We start from the raw sequence: 16,681 nt of genomic DNA on the forward strand, positions 1-16,681 counted from the left end.
ACTGAGAATCAGAAGACTTGGATAAGTAGCAGACCCACCCCTGGCTGTGTGACCTTGAGCACAGGCACTTAACCTCTCTGGGCCTCAGTTACCTCATCTGTAAAATGGGGATTAAGACCGTGAGCCCCACGTGGGACGACCTGATTATCTTGTATCTACCCCAGCCCTTAGAACAGTGCTTGGCACATAGTGAGCACTTAACGAACACCACAGTTATTATTATTGTGATGTAAAAGCCACTCGTGGTGACGTGGCTTCTTCAAAATATTTTACTTAACTTTCAGGAAGATGAAAGGGCGGAAGACTGAGGTCCTTCTAATCTATGATGAGCCACACAGTAGATTTGCCCAGATGTAACGTCATTAGATTTGAAGTCCTGAGGTTAACAATTTGGGCTCAGGTATTGGGACTTCTCAGGGGGAAGCAGCATGGCACAGTGGATATTTTGATACCCAAAACTATAATCGCGAGTAATGGATAAAACTTTGTCAGGTGTCATCGGATACCGTTTAACACTCGTCGAATAAATGAGGCCCTAAGCCTCCTGCTGAGGTAGCGGATCACAGAGACACAGATTCCCTTGTCAAACCTAGCAGATCTGGGCCACAGATGTAATAAGGTTTTAAAGCTTTGTAACGAAGTCGTTCACTACCATGAGCTCCAAAAGCTGGTTGGGGAGAGGGCAACTAGTGGCCCAGGCAGCCCTCCTTCCTCGCGCCCGACACCACAAGGGCAAAGCCAGCCCCACCCCTGCCCCTTCCCCTCCCCGTAGGAGTTGGGACTTTCTTCCCCACCCTTTGATCTCTTCTTCTCACCCGGTTCTTATCGCCTCTTCTTACCGTGATCCTTCTGCAAGGCTCTGATCTGCTTTTTCTAAGTCTCTCGGGGAGCTCGTCTGCTCACGGAAGTGTAGTGGCGTAGCTGCAGATGATTTCAAATATACCTCTCTTGATTACCACCCTTATTATTGCCCCCACCCTCATCCCGCAGCCTGTCATCCCAGACACTCCATCTTTCAATTCTCCCACGCGCCCTGCCAAGACTGCTGCTTCTTAGTCCTCAGTGTCTTCTGGCCTTTCTCTCCACCTAAGCAGGTAGGACCCTGCTCTAATCATCCTATCAGCAGCCTTCTTGACACTTTCATCCTCCGCCACGGCCAAACTATAGCAAATGCCGCTGCCCAGATCATCTTCTGGCAAGAGCCGAGGCTTACCGTGGCTCAGCGGAAAGAGCCTGGGCTTCCGAGTCGGAGGTCACGGGTTCGACTCCCAGCTCTGCCACTTGTCAGCCGTGTGACTGGGGGCAAGTCACTTCACTTCTCTGTGCCCGTTACCTCATCTGTCAAATGGGGATGAAGACTGCGAGCCTCACGTGGGACAACCTGACGACCCTGTGTCTACCCCAGCGCTTAGAACGGTGCTCGGCCCACAGTAAGCGCTTAACAAATACCAACATTATATTATTAAGCGTTTCTCCACATCAAGCAACTCCTCCTTCCCTTTTTCAGATGGGCTGTGCACCACCTCGCACTCACTTCCACTCAAGCTTTTTTTTTTTTTTTAAGCGGTATCTGTTAAGTGTCTGCTATACGCCAAGCACTGTACTAAGCGCAGGGGTAGATACTAGATAGGGTAGGCACCGTCCCGGTCCCCTCTGTGGCTCACAGTCTTAACCCCCATTTTATGGATGAGGTAACAGGCACAGAGAACTCAAGCGCCCAAGCTTACACGACAGAACCCAGAATCGGATTGCCAGGCCGCTGCTCTTTCCCCTAGGCCCCACTGCTTCTCACTTTCTAACTGGACCTTGCCCTCCCCTGGGCCCTTGGCTTGATGTCGCTCAACAGAATTTGATGAACTCCCAGCCTCCTCCTGCTCAAACTCCTAAAATCCCTCTTCCGCCACCAGACCTTCCTTAAGTCCCTGTAACCCAGAGCGGAGACACAGAGTGGCTCTCTCTCTCTATCTGTATATCCATCCTCCGCGCTTTTGAATGTTATTCAATTTCTTTTACTCCGCATCTAAACTACCTATCCGCATTAGAGAGGGGAGGCTCGTTGTGGGCAGGGAGGAGGGTGTTTGGGGAAATACAAGTAGGTACTCAATCCTATTACTATGTAATTTTTAGTCGTAGGCCTTGGCAACACGTTAGCTCAGACCTGAGGAAGAAAGGCTGATAAGGCATTGTTAAGCTGCTTGGTTTAATTTTAGCACTTGGAAAAAGTTGTACAGTGTTTTACTGAACACACACTCCGCATACCTCCATAAGTGTCACAAAGATTTGTTCTCATTCACCCATACAAAAATTACTCATGTTTACAAATTTTTTTGGCAATTTCATCTTAGTAACCCGTTTGCTCCTATTGCCATTGCCCCAACCATTGAAAAAAGTTTACAATAATTTACATAGAAATATTTTCAAAGTGCTTAAGAATAGTGATTGTTTTAGGGATATTTACAGATGGCCTATACAAGTTATGTACAGGTGGTATACTATAGCACAAGTTTTCATTGCTGGAATATGGCTTTCTATGGAAAGTGCATATCTGGCCAGTGATGGCAATACTGACTAAAAATTTGAGGGTTACAGTAGTTGGTAACCACATCTGAAGCTGAACTACACTGTGGACAGAAGTAGGATTAAAAAAGTATGCGGACTTGCTCCACACATCTTCAGGTTCTTCTTCCAGAATCGAGGAAGAGAGTCTTATTCAGCCACTGGCTTGGTTACCATCCAAAAAAAAAAAAAAAAGGAAAATCATCAAAACTTAAGTGTAGACTGGAACAGGTTGTGGCAGAAGCATCAAGCTAGATCGTCATCTGTGCTCACGACTGATATCTGAAAGAAAAAAAAAAAACAAACCGTCCCCCCCCCCCCAAAACGATGCCTTAGGTGTGTGTACATTTTTAAAAAAAGAGCTAGACAGAATGACTGTTTGGGAAAAGCTTGCCATCTTACTATTTATGATTCTGTCCCATAGAAGAAGAGCTGTGCATAGAGTAGTTTACATCTGTTGCTCAAAGTTAAAAGCAGTGCAAATGATATAATCCGTTACAGAGACTAAGCAAATAATCCTGAAGTGGATACTAAACAACGCTGTAATTGATGCCTGGCCAAGAAGTTCCTTAGCCAAGAGCCAGGGGGAAGAGTCCAGTCCAAATTGGGTTTTTGTTATGTTTGTAAGGAGTTTAAACATAAGGAGTGAGGCTGTTCACTCTATTATGTACTAGAAAAAGCCTACGTGTCACAGCTAGGATTCCCGGTCCAGTGTTACCTAAACCCCGACTTCAGCAGCCACGACCCCTAGGAGCTTCCTGCTCTAGATCGAGTTTTGAAGGTAGCCTATTTCATTCTATTTGAACTCTATGTCTCTTGGACTAGATTCGCATACTTCAAGTGCTTTGCAACGATTACTGCACTGTGTGAGTGGGGCAGGGGGGCCGGGGGAGAGGAAGGGGAGAAGAGAAGATACAACCGGCAGGGACGGGAGAGTGAGAGTGGTGTTGACGTCTTCATGGTTAGACGGGCTCAGAGAGAAGCAGCGAGGCCTAGTGGGATAGAGCAAGGGCCCGGGCGTCAGAAGGACCCGTGTTCTAGTCCCGGCTCCGCCGCTTGTCTGCTGTGTGACCTTAGCCGGTCGCTTCACTGGGCCTCCGTTCCCTCATTTGTAAAATGGATATTAAGACTGTGAGCCCTACGTGGGGCAGGGACGGTGTCCAACCAGATGATCTCGCATTTGCCGGTGCCTGGCAAATAGCAAGCACTTAAATATCACAATTATTATGACGAGGCGCTCGATAGATACCACGGAATGATCCATCTATTTTAGGAAAGTCGAGTGTTTAGGTCAACTCACTGCTGGATAAGTGTGTCCAACGGAAGTGCTGTGTCTGCCAATGTCAATTGTGAGGTCTTCTTCAGTGGTTTTCAAGTACACGGGATTATCAAAATTCATGCTTTTCATGTTCTTGTGCTGCCAGTTCCTCCACATGAAGTAGCCACCTGCTGCTGCTATTGTCAATAGCACTAGAAAGTCAAGAGTTTGTTAGTAACAGTAACCCAAATCTGGATGAGAGCTTCTGAACTCCAGATGTTCAAAAGACAGATGTGTAGCCAGGGTACATGGGGAGCCGGAGGTGCTGGCCAAGCTTCCTAAGGATTTCAGTGGGTTCTACAGAGTGTTTTGGTGGTCTCGAGCCCTTCGGGGGTCACCGAAGGGAGAGGAAGGGTGACTGCCAGCTTCCTTATCTCCCACAGGGGGACTAGCGTCCAGGAGCTGCAGCCTTTTGGCTTTGTGGCTACTGTGCTTCAGAGGGAACCAATAGCTCCTTAGTTATACTACTTCTGACAGCCTTTACAAGAAAGAAAGAAAAAAAAAAAAAAAGACTCCCGACCACCGACTTCCAGGTGGATCCCTCTGATTAAACCACCAGTCTCTTTAGGACTCGCGAAGAGCTCCCTAGTATTTATCGATTTGGATTACTCATTTCCTCTTTGAAGGACGCAGTGGTTTCCTAAGCACCTGGTACAGTGGTCTGCATGTAAGAGATTCTTAAATGCGGTCAGAGGAGTCTTATTTCTTAGTCCAGAGTTGACTGTCTGGGGTAGATTTTCTACTGTGGGAATCAAAGAACTTTCAGAAGCTCCCTCAAATCAGGTGACAAAACGTGCTGGATCACGTTCTACAGAACCTTATGGATCAAGCCCCTTGACAGACCGCATTTGCGTTGGTGGCCGGGAAGGAGTGTGGCCCAGTGGCTAGAGCACGGGCCCGGGAGTCAGGGGACCTGGGTCCTAAATCGCGGCTCTGCCTTCTGTCTGCCGGGTGACCGTGGGCAAGTCGCTCCCTTGCGCCTCGGTTCTCTCATCTGCAAAACGGGGCTTCGATACCCCTTCTCCCTCCTTACCTTAGAACGCGAACCCCAGTTACCTAGTGTAGTGCCTGGCCCAGAGTGCTTAGTACCATGATCATCACTGCACACACCAGCAGACTACTTACACACAGGAAGCACAGCCCACACTGCTGAACGCCCCTTTGGAGAGGCACTGACTTCTGATACCGTCGTAGTAACGTTGGCTCCTGGAAAGGAAAGGCATTCCCTTTGAAGCTCGAGAGCTGAAAGGTTTTTAAGAAAAACTTGCTCGTGCGGGCAGAGCAGCGTTGCCTGAAAAACGGTACTAGTGTCACTCCCTGCAGACCGCTCAAAGAAGCGGTTCTCGAAAACACACAGGTAGCTACGGCTTTCAATTAACAGAGGCTTGTGTCATCAGCTGTTTCTTCCAGCCAGAGGGGTCTTTTGCTAAGGATCGCCTGTAAGACTTAGGGGGTGGCGGACCGGTTCAGCAGGTACGATACTCAGAATAGAAAGTGAGCAGCACATGATATTTTGAGGGAACTGCTGTCATTCTCCCTTGGGATCCCACTGATTAACTTAAGGGACTTAAATTATGGCACGCTAGCTCTTGTTGGCTCTCACCTGCCTTTGGAGGTACCATTCTAGATATCACTGCAAGAATTTTAGTGGTAAAGTGGCCGGAACGAAGAGGAGAACACCCTCCCCAAAACGGAGGGGGGGGGGGGGGGGGAGAGGGAGAGAGGGACAAGGAAACAGCTCCTTTCTGTCACCCAGAGGCTGAGCGATAAAGACCGTGTCTGGTCGTAGTCCATATGGGATCACCCCTGCACACAGCTCGCTTTACGTGCAAGTTCAATCCCTCCAGGTCGGTGTCTCAGACAGTCCTGACACCTTGCTTCAATTCACGGGATGCTAGGATCATAGTCTTTACTGCCGTGTAGAGTCAGAATCCACGCAAAGGCCGTCTAACGGCATGAGGTGAACTAGTCAGAGGCCTTCAGTACGGTGCTCTGCACACGGTAAGCGCTCAATAAATACCACGGAATGAATGAATGAATGGGCTCTTCGGTTAAAGTTTAAGCCGAACTGTAGTCGGGGTTACCTGACGCTTCCGCTTTAGTTGCTAAGTTTTTAGACGGGGCAAGAAAGGATTGCCTAGTTTCAGTGTTGAGAATTTGCTATATAGTTTGGGAGTAAGAGTTTTGAGTCATTGGGACCAATACCTCCAGCAATTAGTCCAACAGTTGGTGATTGTTCTGTGGTGCTGGTGTCTCGTGTTTCATAAACCACAGTTGCAGTACCTAAATTGTAAATCAAGAACCCAGTTATTCCTGAGGTTCTGAAATGCCTACTTTTGAGCTAGAGGTTTTAATAGCTGCTAATCACACAGCGAGTTAGTTTTCCAGAACGCTGAGGGGAGAAGCTAAATCCGTATTTGAGATCAGTAAGTTGGGGAAGCAAGCAGTTGTGCCACGTCGAAAGACTACCGAGCCAGAAGTCTTGAATGATGTAGGGAGGAACCGAGAGCTTTCGGCTTCAGAAAAGTGAAAGTTCATCTTCACTCATGAGAACTGCTAGCAGTTCGGTTATACAGCTACACACCCTCTGTATTGCCCATCTCAGGCAACGGTTCTACAGCTGATAGATGCCAAGGGGTTAGCTACGGCAAGTGACTTTGGACAACCGGATAGTCAGCGCAGTCACGATTCGGCACCACGCACGCTTCAAAGGATGCAAGATTTAAGCTGCGGAAGCTACCTGGACACGGTCGCACCACAGGCTTTTTAAAAGTTTAGAGGTCTGGGGTAGGGAGAGGCTAGAAATATCTAAGCCAATATGCGGGACCGAACACCCTGAAATTACATTGGGATTCTTTTAAGTGTCATTCTGGTCCGTCCCCTGTAAGCGAGTCAAATTCTCACCTAGGGTAGGTAAGACTAGGTGGCCTTTGCCAAGCATACCCGTTTTCAAATAAAGGTGTTCTTACTTCTGCATCCTTGGCCGCCATCTTCTAGTTTATACCCACTGGGGCAAGAGCAGGTATACTTTGGAGAGTGATCATTTATCTGAGGAGCCGGCAGACACAGATACTCACAGCCTCCATTCGGCGTATCTTCGTCACACCAGTTTTTACCTGGGGGGCAGGGATGAAGAGTTACACTGCTTCAGGCACCGTTCCACTTTAAGACAGTCACCGATCACTTAGCTCTACCTAATTTAGACAAGGGGGACTTCAGAGAACCGCAGGCAGATTCCAGAGTTGCCGGTCAATGATAGAAAATCATTTTTTGCCCTCCTACAGGGAGGCTTCAAGCCCAAGGGCAGCCTAGATTGCCCATCTGGAAGTTACCCAGCTCTAGGCAGGAGGCAGGTTTCTGGCCTTCCTACAAGATAGATAAGAGTAGCCATGGAGCTATAGCAACTCCAAGCTCCAAGGGGTTTACCTGATGGTTGTACTAGTTCATGGTAAACAATAATGTCCTGTGCATCATTAAGATTGTTCACCAGAGTAGCTAGTTCCGATCCAGTGAATTTGTTTGCACCATAAACAGCTTCATTCTCCCCGTCGATCCAATAGACGCGATCCTAGAAAGGAGACCAACACTGAGCAGCACGTCCAAGACTCCCGTGTTACCACATCACACGCAGCTCGTTTTACACATCGATCGCTCGGAGCTTAGTCTGTCTTTACTCCGTGGTCAAGAACGGTGAAGTTAGCACTGAGAACAAGTTGAGTGTACTTAGTTCTGCAGCTTTTAAGAAGCGAACTGGTAGTCTTGACTATCTAAAGCAGAGGCAGCAAGACAAGTGTGTCCACTTCAATGTGAGGAGCAGCCTAATGGTACCATCCGAAGAGTTGTGTATTTTTTTAAATGGCATTTAAGCACTTACTACGTGCCAGGCCCTGTACTAAGCACAGCGGTAGATAAAAGATAATCATGTTGGACACGGTCCCTCTTCTACATAGGGCTCACGGTCTTTATCCCCATTTTACAGATAAGGTGACTGAGGCACGGAGAAGTTAAGTGCCTTGGCCAAGGACACAGCAGACAGGTAGCAAAACTTAGCATTAGAACTCGGGTCTTCCGGTTCCCAGGTCCATGCTCTCGCCACTAGACCATGCTGTTCCTCAAGTTCATTGTACTGGGAGGTTTTCCTGTTTGGCTTGGACGGGGTGGGTGGGGGAGAAGAAGAAGAGGTGGGGAATACACAAAAACAGTCTGAGCGAGTCACGTGGGTTTTAAATCTTACCTCAAATATAGTGACAGCAAGAGGATGAGCAAGGAATTCCAGAGACTTCAGTACAATTCGTCGATCCTGACCATTCAAATCCACACTGGATAGCATATGTAACTTAGAATCGAGCCAATAGAGGCGGCTTTTGACAAGGTCTAGAAGAAGGGAAGAGTTTAGTTACCACTGACATCGCGTACCATTATCCCAGCCCAAGAGAGGCCGCATGAAAATGTAATTAAGAGATACCCAAAGGAGAAGGCTACTATTCTCACTTTGACTAGAGGTCCAAGTGCTTCTGCCTTCCCAACCAGAGAACTAGGGGTTACCCGCTGCCCCTCAGACTTGCTAGTTTGGCCATTATGACAAAGTACATTTCAGAATGGATACGCGCAACATGGCGTGTCAAAGGCTGTGGAGCAAACTTTCCTAACGGAATCTCTGCCTCCCCTCCCACCCGCCATCAGCAGACGTGAACCATGGTAAGGGAGGAGAGCGGAGAGCAGGGTGCTTTAGAAACCTGGTCTCGGGTAGAGGGTTGAACTTCAAATGCATATTTTGAGACCCAGGTCTAGAGCTTCACTGCAGCACCTCGACAGATCTGTGGTGGGGACTTGCCTAGTCTGCTCTGGGGGGGAAATGGAGTTCTGAAGACTGGCAGATGGGGCTCCCTTAGGTCCTGGGATATTTCCGCCCAAATTGAGAGATGCACTTGGAGTACATCAGCTTTAGATTTGCTGTGGCGAGGGTTTGTTTTTTTTTCATTTTTCTTCGTTTTAAGTTAGTCCTGTGCGGAGGTGGGAGGGCATACCAAGTGTAATTCCGTTGGGCCACTGGATGTCTGTTGTCACCAGCTGTCGTCTGTCAAATCCATTCATTCCTGCTTTTTCTATCTTGGCTGGTTCTCCCCAGTCAGACCAGTAAGCAAAGCTGCAAAGATTCAGAACGGGTTAGCCAGAGTTTAGTTTGGGCCCGGTTAGCATCCACTAAACAGCAGTGGCCCAAACTACGCGATTAAGGATCCAAGCCACAATTTTAAGCCTCACCGTGGCTATTCGAGAGAGTGTTACTTCAGTTGATGCAAGGCCACAGTAGGCCGGGACTGTACACCGTACAAGCGCCACGGAGCAGGCCAAAAGATCCAGCCAGCCAATATTCTGCCTGACCATTACAGTGGCACTTGAGGATACTTGCCATCCACCCTAATGAATGAGCCTTTTAACATTCCTAGCTTTTAAAAATCGCCCATCCACAGATCAACATCCTTCTTGAACCTATTGCTATTTTGTGTTTGCACAACTTCCAGTGGTAATGAATTCCATAGGTTTACAGGCTTCCACTCACAATTCACATTTTAGGAGAGGCCCCTTAGTTCTGATATTGAGTGGAACAGTAGGAGGTTTACCCCGTCCACACCTTCCACGTGAATGTCAACCAAGTCCCCTCCGCCATCATCTTTCTAGAAAGAAGTCAGCCCACCGGAGCAGTTCCGGGACTTCACCGGGTGCAAAAGCCACCTCATTTCCCTCATCATTTTAGTTGCCTCTCTCTGGACTATGGTTTTGACCTTGAGGTACAAACCCGAGTCGGAGTATTTCAGGTGTGGCGGTTTCATACTGTGGCAAGACTTGTGCTTTAGGACAGATCTGCACACTGCCTTGAGATTGAAGTAGCCAAACTTCAGAAATGCCTGGAAGCCAGCATGTTACGGTGTCTGTCTGCATTACAAAACCACGCCATTGGGTACAGCTCATGTTTTCGTTCTACCAAGCACGTTACATATAGAATTCCAGGCATTCTGGAACTATGGAGTTTCTGTAAGCCCTTGTAAGTAGTGGGCATTTATAGGGACACTGCTCTGGGGGCTCTATCCTCCTCCCAACTCCCTAAAAACACATGCTAACAGCCACTTTACTTCAGCATAATCCAAAGCCGCTATCTGTGAATCCAGGGTCTCAGCATTTTAACTGGTGTCGGATATGTCTGTGGCATAGGTCACCAGATTGAGAACGGCTCGGATGCAGGCCTTCATTTTCCTCCCGAGAGAGAGGGGGGATAATCTTAATGCTTAAGCTGAAAGCAACCTCTGCTTCAGCATCATCAGGATGCTAGGTGAGGTTATAGCAGGCATTTCAAAGTGAAGCTAAGCAGGAATTCATGCTACCTCCAAGCTCCTACCCAATATAACATCGAAACGCCATTTTTGTTGCCCAAAGTTAGAATACTTGGGTCTCTTCGCATAGCCGACGGACTGAAAAATTCCCATTTTAATAATAATTAAAAAGCACTAATTTTTAGTACGATCTGTAGGGCTTTCAGGTAAGGAGCTGTGCTAGGATCTGTCTAGCGACCGACGATCTGCACCTTGGATGCCAAAGCCCGGGAAGCCTTCACTCTAAGGGGGCAAATATTTTCCACCAAACACAATCGGTAACATTAAGTTATAGGCTGCTGGGAAGAAAGAATGCCAAGTTACAGCACAAGAGGAGGAGTTCACACAAATAGTCCAGAGGATTACTTTGTTTCAAAACCACTTAAAATCGGCTACCAAGTGATGGACACTTGCCTTGCACTAAGCCCAAATCAACCAGAACACTGTGATTGTGAAGTGACTTCCCATCGCGTGTCTAGCACAGGTCACAGAGTTAGGCAGGGGCTTGGAGACAACTCTCCAGATCGGTGGTGTGTTTAGAGTTTAAAAAAAAAAAAAAATTAAAAAAAAAGATAGGGGTCAGTCAATATTTTCTACACTGCGCGCAACGGTTTGGGAGAGGTTACGTTGTGCACGTCTCTCTCTAGAGACTCAGAATCCTACAGGTTTGCCAGAGATTAAATCTGGATCGGCTGAGACTTGCCCACGCCACCCACTTCTCTCTCACAACCACTTGCCACCCAGTAGAACTCGGTGGCCGCGTCAGAGTCCATCTAGGCAACCCATTAGCCGGAGATGCGGCGACAGTAGAAGACGATCAAAAATAAAAAGTAAAACCTACATGGCCTTTGACAGGGTGACGCCAGCGGTGACAATAAGGGCATCGAGCTTCATGCCGTGCTCAAGGTTTAAAAGTCGTAGTGGCATCCGGCATCCCGTATGGCCGTGAGGCACGGGCCCACAAGAGAAGTCTTATCTACGTTTTCGAGCGAGCACTCGCTAGTGCCACCAGACTCGGGTGGCGCCCAAGAGGACCAACGACCGTCCTGGAACGCAGACAACTCACCAGCATTGAATAACAGTAATAATAATAATAACGTTGGTATTTGTTAAGCGCTTACTAGGTGCCGAGCACCGTTCTGAGCGCTGGGGGAGATACGGGGTCATCAGGTTGTCCCCCGTGAGGCTCACAGTCTCAATCCCCATTTTACAGATGAGGTGACTGAGGCCCAGAGAAGTTAAGTCACTTGCCCCAAGTCACACAGCTGATACGTGGCGGAGCCGGGATTAGAACCCATAACCGCTGACTCCGAAGCCCGTGCTCTTTCCACTGAGCCACGCTGCTTCTCTAAGCCCTGAAGCAAGGCAGACACCAGGACAGCTCCCGCTGGGTGAAGCAAGCCTGCGGGTTGAATGGATGCCAGCGGGCTACTCGAGCAGCCGCAGGAGGCCCCGGTATTTAGAGACAGCTCGGCACAGTCTCCAACGGGGTGACGGCGGTCTTTTGGAGGACCCCTCTAGGAGACAGGTCAGCCCCGACGTGCAGAAGTCGGGGGAGTCGCTCTCCTCGAGCTGAGGTCTTGCACCTCTCAGGACCCCCCCAGAGGTAGGCTCAAACCAGAACCGGGTCCTTGGGGCTTTTCAACGTGCACCCAGTGCAAGAAGAGGTGCAGTGGTCACTCAGTGCGCCCCTTTCCCGCCATCTGCACGGCTAGCAGCCCACCTTCTTAAACTGACGGCGAACTAGGCGGAAACGCGGGGCGAGCTGCAGCCCAAGTTCCCCGGTGCGAGGCGGAGTCACCCGGCATCGGGGGTCGGTGCGCCCGTGCACCAAGGGGACTTTCAAGAGGGTGGCAAGCGGATGAAATTCACTACCACGGCAAGTTGTACAGGTTCAAGGAAGATCGGAATCAGTTCCTGAGCAAATGACGCGTAACTGGTCCCTAGAGAGGAGGTCAGGCCACTCATTCAACATCTCTCAAACAGAACGGATGACAAGAAGGGCAAATCGCAGCTCCCCCGGGCACGCTGCCGTCTCGGTCGGAGGCAGAATACCGGACGGACCCAGTAGCGGCATTTATATTCTCACTTCGGCGTCTGCCCAACTGAGCCAGCTGGTCAGGCTGATAAAATAGGCTGAAGCCCACGAGCCAAGCCGGTAAAGTACATCCTATCTGCTGTTGCATCAACTCAGTCTGAACCCCTTTCTAAGCTACCCGGGAATCGTGTGGTCGGAGCTTAGGCATTTATAGCTACTGTGGCTTTTTACGAATCACCCCTCTCGAGGCTACTCGGGAGAACACTCAGCGAGCTCGCCTGCCTATGGAGTAGACAACACTAGGAACTAACCCAGAGAGCGGGTCCACCGCTATGGAAGTTGGCTCCCGCAAGTCAGAATTAAATAGGATCTTCCGTTTGGTTCCATCTAGGCTAGCCACTGAAATGGTCTTGGAAGCCACATCAGTCCAGTAGATGTTCTTGTAGATCCAATCAACAGCAATGGCTGCAGGATTATAGACACTGTCGATCATTTTAACATGTCTACCAACTTTGTCCCGGGCATCAATTGAGGCACTGAAACAGAACAGGTCATGGGTGAGGTTTAAGAATTTCAGCGATAGACTGTTGGCTCTCCAGAATGTCCCACTTAAGCCTTCAAATTATGAAGAGTTCTGAGCTAGTAATAGATTTTTCAGTTTTTCTAGCGTGGTTACTCGCCAGGTCGTCTTTGGCCATTGCCAGCCCTGGACTAATGATTAGAGCTTCAGCTCGGTTGCTAATACAAGGTCTATATATTTTTCCAATTGCTACTCTAATTCTAAAAAAAAAAAAAACAGCTCTAGCTTAAATTTGACACCGTGAAACACTACTGGGATTCGTAGAGCTGCGGAGAGAGCGAGCGAGCAACTCAATCCTCACCTCTCCCAGAGAAGAGAAGGTGGGCAGGGACAAGTATGGGTAAAAATCAAGTCCACCCAAAGTTAAATCAGGTTAGGGATTAAGTGTTGGAACCATCCCTACCAAGCCTCTTACTAAATTAAAAACCGGAGCTTTACGAGCTTCTCCTTTCCGCTAAGGCATCGGACAAATATCAGCGAACATCGAAGTGCTAGAACAGGACAATGGTGACTAATGAGAAAATGGAGCAGAGGAGAAGCCAACTCTCGTAACAATACACAGTAGGGTGCTCATGGCTCCTTGAGAGAAAAAAAGTCAAGTCAAAAGGGGACAGAAAACTCTGACCCAACACCACAAGTGGAAGTAAAGCTTACTGCTGACGTGCCCTAAAGTGAAGCGTAGGGCCATTTACCTGAAGATTGCCTTTTGGCTTAGGTCAGCCCAAAATAGTTTCTGGGCAGCTATGTCAGCATCCAGAGCTACAGTATTTCTTAGCTGTTCTACCAGTTGGATGTACTCTTTCCTTTCTAGGCCAATCTTCCTGATGTCCCTTCGATTAGTGAAGATTAGGCTTGGCTCTTTTCCTGCAAACAGAGATTCAGGGTTTACTTGGTGACACTTGCCTCTTCACAACGAGACCATCTTCTTACCACAGAGTTTCAGGCAAAGACCCTGTTAAAACAGTACCCCCTACGTGTTTCCAGTGCACGAACGAACCAGTCTTTCCTCCCCCCCCCCCCACCCCCCACTACCAAGCGGCTCTGGTTTACTAGCAGCGCCATGCAAGTTGCCCAAAGGAAGAGGCGTCTGGGCCAGCTGATGTAAAGTCACCTGCTTTCCTCTGGGCTCGGAAATAAAATTTAGTAGTAGGAGTTGGTTGCACAAGTGTTGATTTCTCAATACGAAATTGGCAAAAGGAGCTAAGACACGACGCTTTATAGTAAATCCTCGTAAAAATGGGATGGACCGCCCCGATCTGTAAAATGTACTTTGAGAGACGTCAGTAAAAGCACGTCAGTTAGAAGCTCCAGCTACTACGTTAGGTCACGTACTGCTGCAGTTTCGTGTTTGCTATAATCAATTTGGGAAAGCACTCTTGCAAACTAGTCTCATTTACCTATGGCCTTGCACACTCCGGTTGCAAGATCCATCTGATAGCCACGGCTACATTCACACTTATAGCCACCTTTTAAGTTGATACAAATTTGACTGCAGATTCCAGGGTTTTGGCACTCATCAATATCTACAAGGGAAATTAGAATTAGTTTTACTAATCCGGTAGTCATCTTCCCTTCCTCACTAGATAACAAGCTCCCCGGGGGCAGGAATTGGGTCTATTCTATTGTACTCCCAAGTGCTTGAGTACAGTGCTCTGCACACAGTAAGCACTCGGTACCAGAGAAGCAGCGTGGACTAGTGGAAAGAGCACGGCCCTGGGAGTCAGAGGACCTGGGTTGGCTGTCTCCCCCTTCTAGACTGGGGGCCCGTCGCTGGTTAGGGATGGTCTCCATCTCTTGCCGAATTGTACTTTCCAAGCGCTTAGTACGCTTGCTCGGCACACAGTAAGCGCTCGATAAATACCGCTGATTGAATGAACAGTTCCGGCTCTGCCAATTGCCTGTGGTGTGACCTCGGGACTAGTCCCTTCACTTCTGCGCCTTAGTTTCCACAACTGTAAAACAGGGATTGATCTTACTCCCTCCTACTTAGACTACGAGCCCCACGTGGGACAGGAGCTGTGTCCGACCTGATAAACTTGTATCTACCCCAGCGCTCAGAACAGTGCTCGACACACAAGTGCTTAATAGCATAATCAATAAAATAAGACACCATTCATCCCCCCCCCGCCCCCCCTCAAAAAAAAACATGATTTAGAGTCTTACCTCCACACGTCTTCCTGTCTATCAGTTCAAACCCCGCTGCACAGTCACATTCGTAACCTATAACTAGGTCTTTGCAGATATGCGAACATCCGCCATTGTTAAGCAAGCATTCGTTGATATCTGGAAGATTTAATATTAGAGATCATTCCCCTCCACCAAATAGGAAAGCAGATACATTCCGACTCTGAAGCGAGTCTGCAAAGCTTTTACATCAAGTGATTAACTTGTTCGCCTGAACTTCGCTCAATGATCAATCTTACGCTATATCAAATCTTATATTTTGTTACACTCATTCATAGTGGCAGCATTTTGCTTATACCAAAAAAAAAGAGAAATTTAAAAAAAGCTTAGCTAATTCTAGTCTGCCTTGCCCACCGACAGCTGCTATAGTATAAGATTTGCTGCAGTTCTGTGGTATTTCTACAACCGACACCGATGAGGCTCCATACAATCCAGGGAATACAATTCTATGAACACTGACTCAGTTTAACATCGAGCAACTAGGTTTCAAGAGAAACGGGATCTGACGTGCACTTTATACGATCTTGATTTGACTAAAAACTAGTCTTCTCGTAAACTCCGGGCCAGCAAAATAGCCGATAGGAGAGACACGTCATACTCGACCCTCAGCTTCGTAAAGGCCCTCCGCTCTCACTTACTGCATTCTTTCAGGGGTTCGTCGCTCCAGTCCTTGCAATCTTGCTGCTGGTTACACACTTTGCTTATATCTATACATTCTCCACTTCTGCATTTGAATTTTCCAGGTCCCGAACACTGATTGGCTAGAGAGAGATGACCCCAAGCAAAGTGAGAGCAAGCCATTAGCGCACGCAACAAAAACGACGCACTCTTTCAGGCTCCGAGAAAGGTGCGATCTTACCGTTTTTGCAGTTGACTTCATCGGACCCATCGACACAGTCTCGCACGCCATTACACTGCCTGCTGCCGTGGATGCAGTTACCATCTTCACACTTGAACTGGTCAGGTCGGCAAGTGCGAGAAGCTAGACGGAGCAAAACCGTTCGGTGTCACCAGAGGTTCCAGCGCTCGTCCTGTTTCTCCACCCCACCGCCCAACGGACCCGGAGGCGGACAGGTTGGGAGTGACTTACGGCAGTTTATCTCATCACTTCCGTCCTTGCAGTCGGGGTCCCCGTCGCAGCGCCATTTCTTGTGGATGCACTCCCCCGAGTCGCACTGGATCTCGCTAGATGGGCATTTTGCGTGCGGGGCGGGCTGGCGGCCGCAGCGCTCAAGGGATTCGTCCGACTGGTCGGAGCAGTCGGGGTCGTTGTCGCACACCCAGCTGGAGGGGATGCAGGAGGAGGTGCTGCACTGAAACTCATGGGCACCGCATGTCGGGGGAGCACAGTCCAGTTCATCGCTGCCGTCGCTGCAGTCGTCGTGGCCGTTGCACACAAAATTCTTGGAGATGCAGCGCCCACTGAAGCAGGTGAATTCTTCTGTACTACAAGTTATATTACCTGATTGAAAAGAAACACTGGGATAGAGGCAACGTTTTGGCTTCTCTCATGTTTTTATATATATTTTACACACACACACACACACACACACACACACGAGAGAGAGAGAGAGAGAGCGCACCAAACCCTTTTCCAGTAGAAGAGCAACCCGAGGAGGGAATGTGTCTGCTTATTG

The 16,681-nt window shown here is 48.6% G+C and overlaps 1 protein-coding gene across 4 annotated transcripts in view; it reads right to left on the reverse strand.

Annotated features, from left to right (window-relative positions):
- Positions 1-2,181: 2,181 nt before the first annotated feature.
- Positions 2,182-16,681, reverse strand: part of VLDLR (very low density lipoprotein receptor) — a 32,538-nt gene continuing 18,038 nt past the window's right edge. For 2 of the 4 annotated variants that reach the window (XM_029055725.2, XM_029055723.2), the window contains 15 exons: positions 16,135-16,506; positions 15,904-16,026; positions 15,683-15,805; positions 15,024-15,143; positions 14,258-14,383; positions 13,553-13,724; positions 12,592-12,816; positions 8,902-9,020; positions 8,109-8,248; positions 7,301-7,442; positions 6,844-6,990; positions 6,080-6,157; positions 5,000-5,080; positions 3,857-4,026; positions 2,182-2,838 (listed from right to left, as the gene is read on the reverse strand). In XM_029055725.2, the coding sequence (XP_028911558.1) occupies positions 2,803-2,838; positions 3,857-4,026; positions 5,000-5,080; positions 6,080-6,157; positions 6,844-6,990; positions 7,301-7,442; positions 8,109-8,248; positions 8,902-9,020; positions 12,592-12,816; positions 13,553-13,724; positions 14,258-14,383; positions 15,024-15,143; positions 15,683-15,805; positions 15,904-16,026; positions 16,135-16,506 (2,174 nt within the window). In that variant the 3' untranslated portion in view covers positions 2,182-2,802. The remainder of the gene's footprint in view (positions 2,839-3,856; positions 4,027-4,999; positions 5,081-6,079; positions 6,158-6,843; positions 6,991-7,300; positions 7,443-8,108; positions 8,249-8,901; positions 9,021-12,591; positions 12,817-13,552; positions 13,725-14,257; positions 14,384-15,023; positions 15,144-15,682; positions 15,806-15,903; positions 16,027-16,134; positions 16,507-16,681) is intronic. The other 2 variants (XM_029055727.2, XM_029055726.2) reach the window with 2 other exon arrangements.

The sequence above is a fragment of the Ornithorhynchus anatinus genome, chromosome X5 (genome assembly GCF_004115215.2).
Source record: "Ornithorhynchus anatinus isolate Pmale09 chromosome X5, mOrnAna1.pri.v4, whole genome shotgun sequence".
Classification (NCBI taxonomy): domain Eukaryota; kingdom Metazoa; phylum Chordata; class Mammalia; order Monotremata; family Ornithorhynchidae; genus Ornithorhynchus; species Ornithorhynchus anatinus.